At 31.0% G+C, this 18,012-nt stretch overlaps 2 protein-coding genes across 2 annotated transcripts in view; one reads left to right on the top strand and one right to left on the bottom strand.

The window, feature by feature from the left end:
- The window catches only part of LOC111623475 (probable ubiquitin carboxyl-terminal hydrolase FAF-X), a 274,716-nt gene that overhangs the window by 243,244 nt on the left and 13,460 nt on the right, over nt 1-18,012 (bottom strand). The gene's annotated exons all lie outside the window — the stretch shown is intronic.
- Nucleotides 14,620-18,012, top strand: part of LOC111623470 (craniofacial development protein 2-like) — an 11,791-nt gene continuing 8,398 nt past the window's right edge. Inside the window, exons 1-2 of the mRNA XM_023366054.1 lie at nt 14,620-14,798; nt 17,302-18,010. Of these exons, the coding sequence (XP_023221822.1) occupies nt 14,620-14,798; nt 17,302-18,010 (888 nt within the window). The remainder of the gene's footprint in view (nt 14,799-17,301; nt 18,011-18,012) is intronic.

The raw sequence follows: 18,012 nt of genomic DNA, 5'->3' as shown, positions 1-18,012 counted from the left end.
AAATGGGGAATATCGCACTTCTGACAATCGCAGCGAGTGTGTGGGCTAAATTTGGAGAATCCGTGCTTCTCGCATGGACAACTGTATGTGGTCGGCTCACGCGTCGAAAAACCTTCCGATTTATTCGTGTACACACCAGACAGAAAAACAAAAAATATTGTGTATCCACAAACACTCCAATAAATAAATAGAATTGAAACGACACTTTCAAATGTTTTCCCGATGAAAATGAATAATAATAATAAGTTTCAATAAAAATAATGAAATGTAAATTGAATTTTATCATAACGAGTTTGCTTGAATTTCCTTTCTTCTGAGATCGCAGCAATGCGCGACAGGTAAGCTAGTTTTGATATAAAATGTAAATGAACAATTACATAGAACAATTATTTATAAAATAAATTATAGCTCAAAACTTCAGAGTGTACATATTATTATTATTTGATAATTATTAGAGATTAGAGATAGTTATTTGGTTATTTAAATAAATTTCAGAAAAAACTAAGATTATACATTAGGTAATTATAGATACATTAGGTACTAGCTAAATCTAAATTCACCGAGTAAAACATTTCATAATTAATTTACATTAATTCTATTCTATTTCCAATTTTTTTTCAGTCAAATAATTTTTATTTTTACTTTTCCAGCTGTTATATATAGCAGAAGGAAAGTATGGCAATCGGTCAAAAAATGATCCCCCCAAGATTTTGACATTTTTGGTCTTAGGACACTTTGAAACGTCAAGAAATGCAAAAAGTTTGTGGGGAGGGTAATTTCTGTATTTATGGATGTTTGTGCTTGTGGGGGGCATGATTTTGTTCACTCTGTTTGAAATTTAATAACTCCTGTGCTTTTTGTTGAAAATTTCTAAAATTTTAAATTAACACTCCTAAACCTTATAACTCCAGTAATAAACATTTAATATCAAACTAACATTTTCGACCGTACATTTAGTCTTCTTCGGGTTTAAAAAACTGTTAGATTAGAACATGTGAATGCATAGAACAAAAATTCTAAAATTATTTTCAAAAAATGGAACAGTACCACCGTAATTTATATACTTTCCAGAATTCGAGTAAGAAGTTTTGGTTCTAAAATTTTGCAAAAAGGTTTGTTTATTAAGGGGTTTGATGCTATTGAATTTTGGTTGTTAAAGGTTGAGGGGGTGGGGTTGTATGTATCTCCAGTAGGATCAAACTTAATGATGATTTTACTTATTATTAGCATTTAAAATTTTATTTTGTAAAACTCATCTTTACCCTCAAAATTAAGGTTTTTGCCATTTTATAATACAGTAGTGTGTCGATTATCTGAATCAATTGGGGACTGGGGTTGTTCAGAAAATCGATATTTCGGATAACTGATTATGTACGAAAAAATATATTAATTTATCCCATCTTGACATTTTTCTCCGTTGCGTGTCGCTTTGCGTTGAATTTTCGTCGATGTTAAGCCTAACGAAGACTATTGTATCATTAAAAATTATTTTTTTATTTTGTACGAACAAAATAAATATATTGAAAAATATAAAAACAATAAAAGTATACTTCAGAAGTTAATTTAGTATCAAAAACGTAAAATATTTGAGTAGCCCAAGACATAGCCAAAGATTGCAGTGCCACAGCACTGGCGAAAATTTAAATTTGCCGACTGGAATTCTTTCGGATGATTGACTTTCAGATAATCGACACTCTACTGTAGTTAAAAATATAAAATGATAACAGATGGTACTACCAAAATTTTAAATGTTTCCAGGAAAGTTAAGCAACTCATTGCTGGTTTATTTTGATATACAGGGTATTTCAAAATTATGTTAACATTTAAATAAAAAAAACATTTTATAAAGTAAAACCTACATAAACTGGAATCACTCTGTACCAAATTATTATTATTATTTTTTCAAGTTTATTTTGAACAGGTTTTGATATTTTTTTTTTTTTACCTTTACCTACACCAGATAAGAGGTTACACTCACTTTAAACTACACAGTTACATTCTTTTTGTAGTAAAATCACTTTTACATACAAAAAAAATTTGAGTAGTATGCTTAATCCAAAGATATTCCAACTAAAGATAAGAGTATTCAACTGCAAAACATTCTTGTTGTTCCCAAGAACTTGTGCTAAGTTTTGAATACTAAGGGTTCTTGAATAAGATCCTTATAATACAAGCTACCACAGCAAACAAGCCAATTCAAGTACAAAGAATTAGTGTCTTGCTCTGCCATTGAAAATTTTAATATCATTACAGTAATATAAATTAAGTTATTCTGTGATCTGACTTCTTAAGAAATTTTAATACTGTATTAAATGTAATAATTTTAATACTGTAATAAATAATTAACTTCAATCTCTATAATAAACATGTTTATCAACTTGTTCTCAAATACAGTAAAACCTGTCTATGGCGACCACCCACGGTTCCTTCAAAAAGTGGTCTTTTAGGCAGGTGGTCGTCCAATATGGGTGGTGCCGTAATACCGTATTTCCGTACGTATTTTGCGCACTTTTTAGCCATTTCTACTAAGCAAAACTCGAGGCGAGCAAAAATAAGCGAATTTTTTCAACGATAGTGCTATATTGGTATTGTATTTTATTCTTATCGGATAACCCGATTTACAGGAGTCGTCATGATATTATAAGACAGATTTAACACCAATATTTTAAAGATTAATACAATACTCGCATTTTCTCGATTATAATGCACACTTTCTTTTTTCCGACTTAATTAATTCGACTCGGTTCTTTTCGTTCGCTCCTCAGTTACGTGTATTACGTCATCAATATACAAGCGCGTCCTATCTCTCCATCACTTTGCTTTTGGTTTTCGTTAGTTTAATCTTATTTTAACTTTAAAAATACTGTATTTTTTAATATTTAATATTTTCTTAATTAATTAAGTACAATAAGAAAAATTATTAATTAATAATAAAACGATTTTATTATTTTTTCTCATTATACGATTTCAATTACAATCGCGGAATCGAAAAAAAGAAGCAAAACTGATTTTTGCATTAATGCTTTTATTGTTTTTTGAATATTTTGCCTGCGAAATTTACTTGGATATTATTTTTCTAAAAATATCGTGGAAATAAGGTAGGTTGATACAGAAACTATTTATCGCACGTGTACTGTATATGAGCTTCAAAATAAATAAATAAAAATAGATTTTATCAAACGATGAGATCAGCCGATTAATTGTATCGTGTACAATATTTTACACCCCCAAGGAAAATACTGTAGGTCTAGGGTAAAATAAATTTTGTTTTCCCACAGTTAAACTTCGCCGCTAATTGCTGTTGTGATAACTTTAATACGATCTTCTAACGACAGCACTTTGCATTTCGGACATTTTCCAACAAACTGAAATGAATTTCCTTTGTTGCTAGACTAATTTATTAACACCTGCACCTAATTTCAAGGGTGGGAGAAGTGCCCGGGATGGGTTCGAACGAGAGTTTAGACTAATTCATTATATTAGGAGGTGGAAACGTTGTTGAGATGGGTTCTTACAATAGTTTAGACCAGATATATTCGCGAAAGTGATCGCTTATTGCAGGTGTTGTATGTTGTTTCGAACCAAAAATCGATGCCCGCGGTCGCGTTACACAGGTCGTTTAATACAGGTAACTTATACGAAGACTCTATGGATAAACTATTCCGTGCCAGAAATTTTTGCCCGTTTTGGCAGGTGCCCGTCGAATGCAGGTGGTCGCCTAAGCAGTTTTCACTGTACTTAATATTAGTAAGTATTCTGTAGGAGACAAATTGGTAGCACTGTTATTTTTTTGTTTTCACAAATTACATTCATTACTGGTTAGGTGACCTTAGTTTCTCTGATGAAATTCAAAATGATTCTTTGAATAGTTTGAATCCTGCTCTGCAATGACCATTAAACCCATTTTACTTATTTGTCTATGAGTCAAATCTTGATTTTCTATTTTATCTACCATATATTTTATACTCAAAAACCTCTTTCATTTCCATATTAGACAGGTTTCTGGCTTATAGCAGAATTTAACATAGAAAACTGCTCCATTCCAAAGAATTTTTTCCATATATACAGGTTTCTGTTTTATTCAGATTCATTTTAATCAGAAAGAAGCTGCCAAACACATATGTGCACAATAGATGGCATTTATGCAGCGAGTGCATTTTTTACAGTTTGAATATAGAAGCATTGTTCAAACTCAGTCAAATATTTCTCAAATTTAATGTTTAAAATTGGTCATTCAAAGTACGAGGTAATGCTGTATCTAACTTATTCATAAATTATAAAAAATAAATGAAGAGAAATTTTAGAAAGCAACTTGCACAATGGATAAAATGGAATAATTTTATTTCACCAAACAGATTAAAAGCAGACAAGAAACCCCCATTGATATAGATCAGAATATGCTCAAATGGAATGATGATATCACAATATCTTCTACTCTTTCTACCGGTGTTATGATCACCCATGTACACACTCATTGAATCTTTATCCCTGATACTGATTAGATTTCGGAACAAATGTTTTCGGCCTCACCTGAGGTCTGCTTCAGGTAAAAATGTTTTTGACCAATTCATAGGTCTTCCTCAGTTAGAATCTACATAAATAAAATAAACTAACAGATTGAATACAAAAATATTCTAAAATTAAAGGAGCATCAATGTACAATTAACAAGAACATGAATAGTAGTTTTAGAGAACTATACCAGACAACAGGACATATGGGTTGCATGAAAAGACAGCAATAATCCAAACTACAGTACTAAAAATCCTAACCACTTCCTTTACTTGGAAAATCATAAAAATATGTAAAGCTCATAGAAAAACATGCATTAATTTTAAAATTTCACTGAATGGTTTTTTAAAAATTTAAAATTTTTAATTTTAAAAAGTTTTGTAATAATTTGTCACCAGAGGGAAGTTAAGGATAATCTACATTTGAAGCGCAATTTTCTAAGTGGATATAAGGATCCGAAACTCCCGAACAGAAAAAGATGGCGAACTCAAGACGTCATAATCAAGATGTCAAAACATCAAGACTTCCAAGTTTTTAAAAAATTTTTATATTTTTAATTGGATAATTTCTATGTTTTAAGGAATAGTTTCCTAGGTAGAATGTAGCCTATAAAGAAAGGTCAGGTCATCTGAAGTTTTATTCTAGAACCAGGGTGGCCAAGCTCCTTGATAGTCCGAGCCATTTTTCAAAATTTGAAATTTTTCGCGAGCCGCAATTAAATACGTATTAAAAAGGTATGCAAAAAATTCCAGATTACAAATTATATCCGTAGCAAGAGTGATACAAATTGTTTCCTCCAGAGCACAATGTCAACTGTCCGTTGCAATGACAGTTTACAAATTCAAAATCGGTCTGGAGTCGGTCGATAACGGACGATTACGCCACTGTTTATGTTCGTTCGCGCAGTTTTCGATGAGTCATATCATTCTTAACTTGGACAGAAATGAAATTTGTTACAACGTTGCACTTAGTCTTTCATATTTGTTGTTAGTAATTTAAAAGACATTTTGAAACACATACGGAACAATAATAATTTTTTTAAATATAATAACACAAAAATGAAAAGGGAACTTGGGTACATTTATCGAGAGCCACAAATAATCCTTCAAAGAGCCACATGTGGCTCACGAGCCGCAGGTTGGCCACCTCTGTTCTAGAACATTTGAGAAAATAAATGGTGGTTGACAAAAAAATTTTTGAAAGCGACTATGTCTTTTCATTTACAAAAAACATGCATTAATTTTAGGATGTGGACAGTCTATCCATGGCCTGGAAACATATTTTTGAAACCTGAACATTTATATTATTTATTTTTAAAAATTATTTTTGTGTTAAAAATTTAAATTTTAACAACATAAAAATTAGATTACCAACATTTAAATTTTTAAAATCTAAATGTTGCTAAAATTTATAAAAATGAGATTAGCAACATTTAAATTTTAAAAATTTAAATGTTGCTAATCTCATTTTTATAAATTAATCTGTAATAACAAGGTATTAATCAAGAATGCCAGTACCAGAAAGATTCAATTTTGAAAAAAATCTACCTGAAGGTTGTAGAATGAAATCATTAAGTTTTCTCACTTATGCAGAAGGCCTGCATAGAATTGGTGAACTTTATAATATAATTTTTATATTTTAAACTTTATGCTATATTCATTTAAATTTAGAACTTTCGAATTTGTATTTTCTTCTCTTTTAATTTTAGAATGTTAGTTTTGTATTCAGTCTGTTAGAATCTGCATAAATGGAATAAACTAACTGAGGAAGACCTATGAATACATCAAAAGCATTTTTAATACTGTATATTTCATATAAAATTTAATATATTTCTGAAATATGCTTTAAATGATTAAAAACAAGTAATTTAAATGTAAATTGATAATTTATTTCCCAAATTGTTTCTTTAGTATTAGTCCTTATCAAACATCTTTATTATCACAAATTACCTTCTAATGCCCAAAGATGTATTTCAGAATAATTTATTCCCTCCTCAGTATGTAATTTTCAGTATTCTTTAATAGTTGCTTGAAAAGTCATCTTTGCGATTAAATAATCAAAAAACCCTTTGGCCTACCAATGTACCACTTTTTCCACATTCATATCCAATTCCGATCTTTTGCCCTATCATCATCACTAAGTTACTAGGTTGGTTGAGTGTGACTACATGTAGTGAGACTCAAACCTTGTTACTGGTTTTGAAATCAGGAAACCACAAGTGTGTATTTGTGCATAATGCCTTTTCACATAACAGCCCTATATTAGTCCCATTTCTCCTGTCTGAAGGAATCACAAATAAAGTGCACAAATCAATGTCACATCATTTGGATATTTACAACATTTTGAAAAGAAGAGAGTGATGATGGATCTAAAAGAAGAATATGCAAATGAAAAGACATTTGCATATTCTTTTCTTAGATTCATCATCACACTCAAGACTGGCAACAAATTCTATGATAACCTTTTGATTCTAAAATTTATGAAAACTTTAAGCCAAAGTTTTTAAAAATATCAATATAGTAATTTTTATATTTTTCATAATTAATGATATTAAACTGAAGTCAATTTAAAAAATATAGATAAAAAATTTAATGAGTTATATCTGTTAAACTAAAATGCTGCTGCTTTTTAAAATTTTCCAATATTTTAAAAATTTATATAAAATGAAATAGTTTCAATTTATTTAGTTAGTTTATTCTTTTTTCAAAATATAGTTTTTCTTTCTTTTTGGCAATAATTTAATAAAATATATAATAGTTTATTAGCAATTTTATTCTTTTGGTATGTGATTTTTATGTAATTTTTCAACTGAAATATAAATGCAATAAATTTAACTGGGGGGGAATGCAAAGATTTTCAATATACATAAAAGTTTTATTTCCATCCTTCTGGCAGCATTCCATATGCATATACAGGGTGTGGCATAAAGAGTAGCTAATCCGTTACCTGCGGATAGGGAACATCATAACTGTTCAGAAAATTAAACATTGTGTTTAGTAAAAGTGTCATAGTTTGAGTTATTGGACATTTTCTATTTTTTTTNTAAAGTAAAACTCTTTCTTAACTTTATCCAAAATTATATGGACAAAACCAGAATTTTAACTTTCGTTCTTACTTCAACTATCCGTTTTTTTTTTTTTTTTTTTTTGGAAAATGGACTCCCTCATTCACATTTTTCAATGTCATGGTCACAAATCAAGGATTTTTCCCAGTCTGTTTTTTGAATACTAGTCTTGGATACATGTTCTATCAAACATAAACTGCCATTTTAGTATCATAGACTTGGTTTTTTTTAGAACAAAAAATAATTCAAAATCTTTTTGTCTTGTTTTTTCGGTGTAAAAAAATATTGTAACCTGCATGACAAACTAACTAATAATTTGCCTATTGTACTGAGATGACACACTGGTGCTAGTTTTGACTTGAGTAATGCCAGCATGTCATCATACTACCTCTGTGCAACAATGTTTTTTACTCTGCTTTGGACTAGTTATTATTTATGATTTTGTGCTTTAACCCTGGACTTGAATTTGCTTAGTGATTTGGACTTGTTTACCTGGTGACACAAACAATAATTAGCTGTGACTTAGAACCTGATTTTGCCCAGTGATTTGGATTTGATAATCTTTATACTATATGCGTAGATTGCAATGTCTCATCGTGTACTGTACACGCCATTTGAGTATGCTCAAATGCATTTTATTTACGGAGAGTGTGGCGGTATGCTAGTCAAGCAGCAGCTTTCTATCGGGAAAGGTTTCCTAACGCATGGCATCCAAACTATCGTGTGTTCATTAGAGTGCATAATGCGTACGCGGAAGGTCAAATTCTTGGAACTGGCATCAGTGGTACAAGCTCCAGGAGACCAAGAACACACGATGAAGAAACAGTTTTGGACAAGACTGAAGCTGATCCAACTACTTCAATGTGAGTTATATCGCAATGTGATGGAATATCCACCAGAACAGTATACAGAATTTTACGAAAGGAAAATCTGCACCCATATCACTATCAACAAGTACAGTGTCAGTGTCAGTTACCAAAAGACCATTCTTTGAGAGTAGCATTTTGCCAAAAAATGCTGAGGGAAATGAATAACAATCCCAAATTTTTCAATAATATTCTGTGGAGTGATGAATCGTGTTGTAAACAAAACAGATATTTTAATATGCATAAGTTTCACAGCTGGCAACTCACAAATCCACATTTGATCAGACAAGATAGATTGCAGTACCAATTTAAAATAAATCTGTTGATTGGGATCTTAAATGGCCAAATTATTGGCCCATTCAAGCTACCAGGCACGCTGACAGCTAAGACATACCTGGATTTCTTAAGAAATGATCTCCTTACTTTGCTGGAAGATATTCCATTGGAGTGCAGAAGAGGAATGTGGCTGCAGCACAATAGTTGCCCTGCACATTACACACGCAATGTATGGGAATTCCTGAATGAGAGGTACCGCAATAGATGGATTGGATGTTTGAGAAGAATTCTTTAGCCTCTGCATAGCCTGGACCTTAACTTGGTCGACTTCTTCTACTGAGGGTGCCTTAAGGACAAAGTGTACAAAGAGCCCATGACCTCAATCGAGCAGCTTCGGGAGCAAATCAAAAGAGCTGTGCAAAAAATCAGTAAAGCAGGTATTGCAGGAAAAATTAAGCGAGCATTTATTAGAAGATGTAGGGCATTTGTCAGAGCCTGTGGTGATCACTTTGAACACTTATTGTACATTTGCAATAATAAATGTAGTAACCCAATTGATTATTTTGTTTTATTCTATCATTTTAATTAGATTCATTGGATTTCCAATTAGATTATTTAGAAGCCCAATTCATTCATGAGATTTTAAAAATTTTCCTTGATCTTTCTCAGTAGGAATATTCATTGAATTGAAAGCTACAAATGCCATTTATGCTATTTTAAATCTCAGTACAATAGGCAATTTATTAGTTAGTTTGTCATGCAAGTTACAGTACTTTTTTTTACACCGAAAAAAAATGAAACAAAAATTTTGAATTATTTTTTGTTCTAAAAAAACCAAGTCTATGACACTAAAATGGCAGTTTACATTTGATAGAACATGTATCAAAGTAGTAGTCAAAAACCAGACTGGAAAAAATCCTTGACTTGTGACCATGATATTGAAAAAATGTGAACAACGAAGTCCATTTTTCCAAAAAAATAGAAAATGTCCAATAACTCAAAAACTATGACACTTTTACTAAACACAATGTTTAATTTTCTGAACAGTCATGATGTCCCCTATACACAGGTAATGGATTATCTACTCTTTACACCACACCCTGTATACACTGAGTGGCCAATTAATTTATTATGACCACCTGCAAAGTTTACACAAATCAGCTATGACATCATGCTATTGCCATCACAGGACAAGATTGTTATAAAGAGGGATTGCTGGATGATTGTACAGACAATTGAAAGCAAAACTGCTTTGCTTATAAAGTGTTTGAGAGTAGCCGTTCTTCATGTGTACAAAGAGTGGACTATCAAACAAAAAAGCATATATCAACATAAGGCATTTGGCCATCCATGGCTGCTAGATGCTCGAGTTGAAAGGAGAGTTGCCAGACTTGTCCAATCCAACAGAAGAGCAATAGTATGTCAGATTACATCTGATCTTAGTCAGGGAACATCTTTGATGGCCTCTGAGTGAACTGGTTGTCATACATTACATCATCTTGGGTATGGAAGCCAAAGACTGTTTGAAAGCTTTTGTCTGCAGCTAACAAGATCAAACGACTCCAATTCGCACATGATCACAAAGATTGGACAGTAAATGACTAGAAAAGGGTAATGTGGTCCAATGAATCACATTTTCAATTACACCATGCAGATGGCTGTGTATGAATATGGAGAAAACAGCATGAAAGCATGGACCCTACATGCATTGCCATAACACTTCAAGCTGGTGAAAGCAATGTTATGGTTTGGAGATTTTTCCTGACATTGTTTAGATCCTTTGATTTGTGTTAAATGTCTGAATGCCCAAAGGTATTTAAATATTGTTGCTTACCAAATATAGTGAAACCTCCATTAACAAACACTCCCAAATAGCAGACACCTATACTTAAACATTTTTACAATCGCCAGACCCTTCAAATAGGACTTCTATTATATTTACCTCTAAATAGCAGATGCTGTCATCCATAACCAAACTTACGAAAACACAATGTTCTGCCTTCAATATTCTGAAAGAATTAATTACATGTAACATATTTTAAAACAAAAACAAAGAATCTATTCAAATACTCTTTCAGACAATGAATTTTGACCATAAGCATCAAATAAGACTGGCTTAAAATAGGAATAGGGGAGGAGGGCAGGTTATAAAAAGTTGAACAATATTTTTTATCTGTTAGAGAAGTTTAATCTGATTAAGTTGTCAATCACCATTTATCATTATACAGTGGGTGATCTGTTAACGAACATAATCCATTCCTAGACTTTGTTTGCTATCTGATTATCAATTTACCATAGGTTTCTATGGGAATTTGATTAATTCGTTCTGGAGACACCCCAATATAAAAAATATATACTTTCTTACTACGTTTATTTATATGTAATAATAAAAACACATATATAAACAGTCTTGCATTTTTATTACTTATGTTTTTTTTTGTTTGTAGGGGTTAAAGAATCTGTCTAATGTCGATTGCTTTTCTCTCTTCTTCAAAAATTTCAGAAATAATTAATAGCATTGTAATTGTAGAGATCCACAAGCCTGTTAACCTCAACCTGGTTTGTATGCCATTCTAAGACAGTCAATCTGACATCCCCACTTCTTCAAAAGATCTTTAATTAATAGCAAATATCTGCATTAATCCTCTTTTTTAGAATAAAACATATCTTGCCAAGTTTCTTGGCATTCTTCATTGAAGAGTTCTTGGCGTTCTTTTGTCGTCAGATCATAATGGAACCTGAAACAGGTTCCATTATTAGCTCTTCAATGTTCTTTATTTCGCAGATGTGATTTTTGTTACTCCTTTAGCTGCTTGAGTCTTCTGGATTATACTGTATCTTTGTTAAATAAGATTGAACTGTGCCCTACTGTAGATTTGTTCAAAGCATACTGCCCAGCAACATCAGACATCATTCTGCCCAATCTATAACTTTGCTATTATACTCTCACCTTTCGAAAATAAAAACCGACCCAAAACTTAATGAGTGCCCACCCGACAGTCTCGCGAATACTATATAAGAATTGTTTCTGTCAGAAAAATAAAAGGCTGGAATTACAATTCCAGCCTTTTATTTTTCTGACAGAAACAATTTCAAAGTTTGAGGAATACTATCCAATCAGTATATATTGGATTGAGCATCAATGTCGACATCTCCGTTGCTCCAAAAAGTTTTAAATTGTTACGGGAAAAATCAATCGACATTTGCTATTTCTTTCACTTCTTTTTATGTTTGTTCAGTGAAGTGTTCGTTATCCGAACATGTGTTTGTTGTCCGATCATAAAAATCTTTCGTGTAAGTGTTTGTTATCTGATTTGTTCGTTAACTGATCACCCACTGTATATATTAATGCTATTAAACTTGTGTCTTATTGTTGGAATTAAGCTTATGATACCAAAACACTAAACTTTTCTGAAGTTATTCATTCATTCGACAAGAACAGTAGTATGGTGGTAACGAAAAGAAACTTTAGATCATAAATGACATCATAAATAAAAAAAAATTGAATATCTTCCCACACTTTAAAGTGGTTGGCAAATTACCTTCATAACATGACCTTTAAACTTTCACCAAACAAAAACTATTGTTGTAACCATTTTAACAGCTTTATGGTGGCTAAAGTATAATTTTTAATAAATCAGTTGCTGAAAAAAGCAAAAATGCTTGAAAAGTTACACCTACTTGATAACTTCAAAGCAGACAAATCTCTATATTGATTTTTATTAGTCGCTTAGATTGTAAATGATTTTATAAATGTAACAATTACAAATATATTTCCTACCCTTGAAGTGGATAGCAAATCATCTTTGTAACTTGACATTCGAATGAGATTCAATTAAAACAAGATTTTTACAGCTGAAAAAATAAATACTACATTGTATATATAATGTATTTTAATTATATATACTTTCGGTATATATAATTAAATATACCGATATATACAATGTATATACTTCTCAGTGTAATCGCATTCCTAATGCAAATTTGACGTTTTCGTAATCCATCATATTCTTCACTTTATAATGACCACTTTACAATATGGCTACCAGCATGTGCATCCAAATAGCAGACTCCTCTAAATAGCGGACAAACTTCTCAATCCCAATGTTGCCTGCTATTTGGAGATTATACTGTACATCTAGCTATTTTCTTTTAGGAAATTAAATAAATATTCTTTCTTTATCTTTCTTACAATGTACTGAGTAGATGGTCATAATAAATTGACCATTCAGTGTATATATGTATATGCATATGGAATACATATGTATATGTAATTAATTCCATGATGTCTTAGAACAGTGGTTTCCAATTAGATTTTCCTGTGTACCACTTCAAGAAAGAGCTCAAACTCGCATACCCCTTATAGCAGAAATTTACATTAATCCATACTATTATAAATTCAAAGGTAGTGCTGTCTGTCTGTTACCTTTTCACGTCTAAACCGCTGAACAGGTTTTAAAAAAATTTGGCACAGAGATAGCTTACATGTTGAAGATGGACATAGGCTACATTTTACTGCAAGAAAATATCTTACTCCCACGAGAAAATTTGATATAATGTGGGCGAAGCTGTGGGTAGATAGCTAGTGATAAATAGAATAAGTTTTTTTTTTTACATTTATTACCTTTAAAATACAATTCTAATAATAATGAAAACAACATAAGGTTATTTAATTTTAATGTGACAAATATGCACGATTTTCTTTGTAAAATCTGGTTGCTTTTTGGTCAGCTTCAGTCTCAAGTCATCTTCGAGTTGAAGTCGGTGACAATGTTTAGTTTTCATGTTTGTCATGGCTGAAAATCCGCTCTTGCAGAGGTATGTTGTGCAAAATGGTAGTAAATGTTTTATTGTCGCTTCGCTAACATGATGATAATGTTAATTGTACAATTTTTGTTTCTTACCTAAGAATTTCATTTAGGTATTGTCACAAATGCATTTTTTTTTTTTTTTTGATGAAATTTCGACAATATTTTCAATTATAAATAAACAAATTTGTGCATTTGACATTATGTTGTAAATTGCCAAATTTTTGATGGTCCACCCATTATTTTTTTGATTGCTTCATCTCATGCATTTAAATTTTAAATTGACCGATTTTAGATTGCCGCATGTACCTCTTCATGCAATTTTGCGTACCTCCAGGGGTATGCGTACCACTAATTGGGAACCATGGTCTTAGAACAACAAAGATCAACACAAAAAATATCTTTTTAATATCCCAGTATGAACAAATTTAAACAAAACAAACGTTTTCGACCATACTTGGTCTTTCTCAGGCTAATGGCCAGTACAAAATTCAAAACCGGAAATTCGAACACAGTGTTTATAAATTATTTTTAAATTCCAAACTATTTAAATCTTGAAAAACCTTACATGTTAATAAAGTGATAAAAATATATCTTTACATTCACACACACAAATAATAAGTTGCAAATACTGGTGTAGAAATGTTATCTACTAGCTAGTGTTATTCCCGTTACTTTTTTTATAGCACTGCCTCCATGCATATGAAATACTAGTGGCATCCTTTGCATTAATGCAGTTGCCAGAAAAGCCTGCTTTGTATATTTCTAACGCTTCCAGGTTGAGAAGGTGTTGAACTTGATCAGACATTTTTACCAATTTGGCATTACGGAGGTCGGCTTGTATTTCAGGATCAGTAGCATAGGCCGCTAGGATGGCGTTATGTCTCTGGTTGGCGATATCATACTCGTATTCTTGTAACCTTTTGTTTAAAGAGCGCTTCGTGGATCAGACGTAAACTAGATCTTGCTGGAATCTATAAAGAAATTGCTACGCACAAAGAGACAAAGATCACATATAAGAGATCTAACACAGTATATGGGCTGTTACACAATGACAAGGACAAGACAGATGAAAGTCGAGCACCAGGCATCTATATGGTTCCTCTCAGGGACCATAGATTCCAGCGAGATCTAGTTTATGTTGGATCCACGAAGCGCTCTTTAAACAAAAGGTTACAAGAACATGGGTATGATATCGCCAACCAGAGACGTATCGCCATCCTAACGGCCTATGCTACTGATCCTGAAATACAAGCCGACCTCCGTAAGGCCAAGTTGGTAAAAATGTCTGATCAAGTTCAACACCTTCGCAACCTGAAAGCATTAGAAATATACAAAGCAGGCTTTTCTGGCAACTGCATTAGCCTGACAAAGACCAAGTTTATGGTCGAAAACGTTTGTTTTGTTTAAATTTGTTCATACTGGGATATTAAAAAGGTTTTTTTTGTGTTGATTTATCTTCCCAGGAGTTGTATGAGAGGTTGTTTTACAACAAAGATCTCTACTTTGTATAAAAGACACAATAAACTATTAATAGTCAAATGTCTCTTAAAAGCATATTGAATATATAAAAGACTGTGTTTAAACATATAATGTATAAAATCATTCTTTTTTAAAGAAATGAAAATTGGCTAAAAATTTAACTTATCATTTTTTTTTTTTAAATTTGTCATAAACTAAGGCATTTTTTTGACATATAGTGGTACCTCAGGATATGAACATCGCAGCATATGAAATTTTCAGGATACAACATGAAATTCGAACATATTTTTGCTCCACAATATGAACAAAATCTCACCATATGATGTTACATTAGTTCGCAGCGTTACCACCATGACCATGTGTTCCTTCTAGTCAAATTTAAAAATCACAGTTCACAAAACATTTATAACAACAAATAAAATTTACATAAACTTACAATGTTAACAAGAGCTACAAATTACAATGTAGGTTTCACACACACACAAAATCAATTAGAGTGCAAATATTCAATTAATCCTGAACATGTCCAAAAACCACTTAATAAAACCAATAACCGGTATTAAATAATCNTTTTTTAAATTTGTCATATATTTATGAATATTTTTATTTTATTCTTTTATCCAATCTAATATATCTAAAATCTAATATTTAAGAAACTATTATACCGAGGATAAATTTTATTTATTTTTTGGACTTAAACTGAATACATAATATAATTTATTTTGAGGTTATGAAAATATTTAATTCTTCCAATCTACTTAATGTTGAATTTTTTCCACTTGGCTCTAAAGCCACTCTTCTTGAAACTCCAACTCTTGCATATAGTTATTTATTGATTTTAATTAAGTCCTCCTTAGTATTAACTTTTCCTTATTTTTATTTTTCTTTATACTTTATTTTCAAAGCTTTTTGCACAAACTGTATATGCTAGATCTGACCAAATCATCTCAATCTGCATTCTTTTAAGATTACTCCCAATCTTTGCAATACCCAGGCTCTTCAGTTCTTCCCTGTATCCTTTTATGTAACACTTGACATCCACTTTAATGATCACTTTTAAATCTGTAATCTGTTCATGTTTTCTTGTTATCAAGCATTCAGTACCATACATCACAACAGGTTTACTGTTTTGAAGAATCTTCCTTTTAAGCAAGTACTACTCAACAGATGAAAAATGTTTAATTGAATTATAATATTATGATACAATTTTATCAAAGTTTACCTGAATGTATCTTTTTGAATACTTTTATGTTTATCAAAGGGTAGACAGTGAGAACAGACAAAATTTATTTGGAAATAATTCATATTAAGTTTTTCCTATTATGATAAATATCCAAAAAGTGATAAAAGTGTTCAAAAGTATCTTTCATTAAATTAGCAATTCTTAAGTATTTCAACTTATGGCACTTCAAAATTATTCATTGTTGTACTCCTGTACTTAGGAATATAAAACCAGAATTAAACTGAAATATTTAGAATTTTAATAGAGTAAACTATTAAAAACTCTTCTCAAAAATCTAAGTCTCAAATTATGAAGATATATTAAAACATTAATCTCATTATATATTCATATTAACCTTTAATTAACATGATACTTCAAATAACTTATTAAAGACAGAACTTTTTCTACAGATACAATAAAATAGTCGGTGATTATTCAATAGTTGATTTACATTAATGATCAAATAAGATGATCAATCATAAAAAAAGTAAGTTTTTAAAAATGTTACAACTATAATGTTAGCTACATTAAGTTTCTTACAAAGTGAACTATAGATTTTTAAATGTTAAATTATTTATATATTTTTATACATATATCTTTTATTTTCAATTTAACATTTTATTGTGTTACACAAATTATTATTAAAACAGTTTAATTATTTAAATTTATCAAAAAGAAACTATTTAACTTTATTTTAAAATTTATTGAATGGAACAAACATTTTTCTAATGATCATTTTCTAAAATAAATTATACAAAGAATAAGTGAAAAAACTGATTTTACTAGTCTTTAGAAAAAAGTCTCTGCCTGATACTTCAGTAAGACTTGCAAGTAAACAATTGAAGTCAACCAATAATACTATCCACAAAAACCATTTTTATCCAGCAGATAACTTTAAATGAAATGAATGTTTTCTGCTGCTTTTATCAGCCATCTTTGGATTCTAACTACAGTATATCAACCAAATTGAACATTACAGTATAGAACTCCTCATGGATTGATTCAAATTTAACACTTAAATATAAAAACTATTGAGTACAAAATTAACTAATAGATAAGATATTACATTTTAGGATCTTCTATTCTGGACATGATAACTTAAGAAAAAATGGAGTGGCTCTAATTGTAAAAAAGAATTTAGTAAATTTTATTTTGGGCTATAAACCAGTTAGTGACAGAATCATAGTCTTGAGGATGCAGGGAAAACCAGTCAATCTGTCAATCATTCAAGTTTATGCTCCTACTACAGAAGCGACAGAAGAAGAAATTGAAGGGTTTTATGAAAAGCTTCAAGAAACAGTTAATAATTTACCAAAAAAAGATGCACTCTTTATTCTTGGTGACTGGAATGCAAAAGTAGGAAAAGAAGAGACTCCAGGACATGTTGGAAGATATGGTCTTGGGAAAAGAAATGATGCTGGGATACGACTAGTGGAATTCTGCATTTCAAATAACCTCTTTATTGCAAATACATATTTCCAATTACATAAACGAAGACTATATACATGGACATCACCAGATGGAAATTATAAAAATCAGATTGATTATATAATAGGTAGCAAGAGATGGAGGAATGCAATCAAATCAGCATGTACCAGACCGGGTGCTGACTGTGGGACTGATCATGAACTCCTTATATCAAAAATATCATTCCATTTGAAAGCTAAGAAAAAAGGAAGGGAAATAATGGGATGTTATGCTACAGATATCACCCCATCTTACATCTCAGAAATAAAAGAAGGTCTCAAAACAATTAATACATCAGGAAAGGAACCTGATGAAGT

The sequence above is a fragment of the Centruroides sculpturatus genome, unplaced genomic scaffold, assembly GCF_000671375.1.
Source record: "Centruroides sculpturatus isolate CEXI.00-Female unplaced genomic scaffold, Cexi_2.0 scaffold115, whole genome shotgun sequence".
NCBI classification, from domain to species: Eukaryota; Metazoa; Arthropoda; class Arachnida; order Scorpiones; family Buthidae; genus Centruroides; species Centruroides sculpturatus.
Note: the sequence above shows the minus strand (reverse complement) of the source record. Positions and strands in the feature narration are given on the sequence as shown.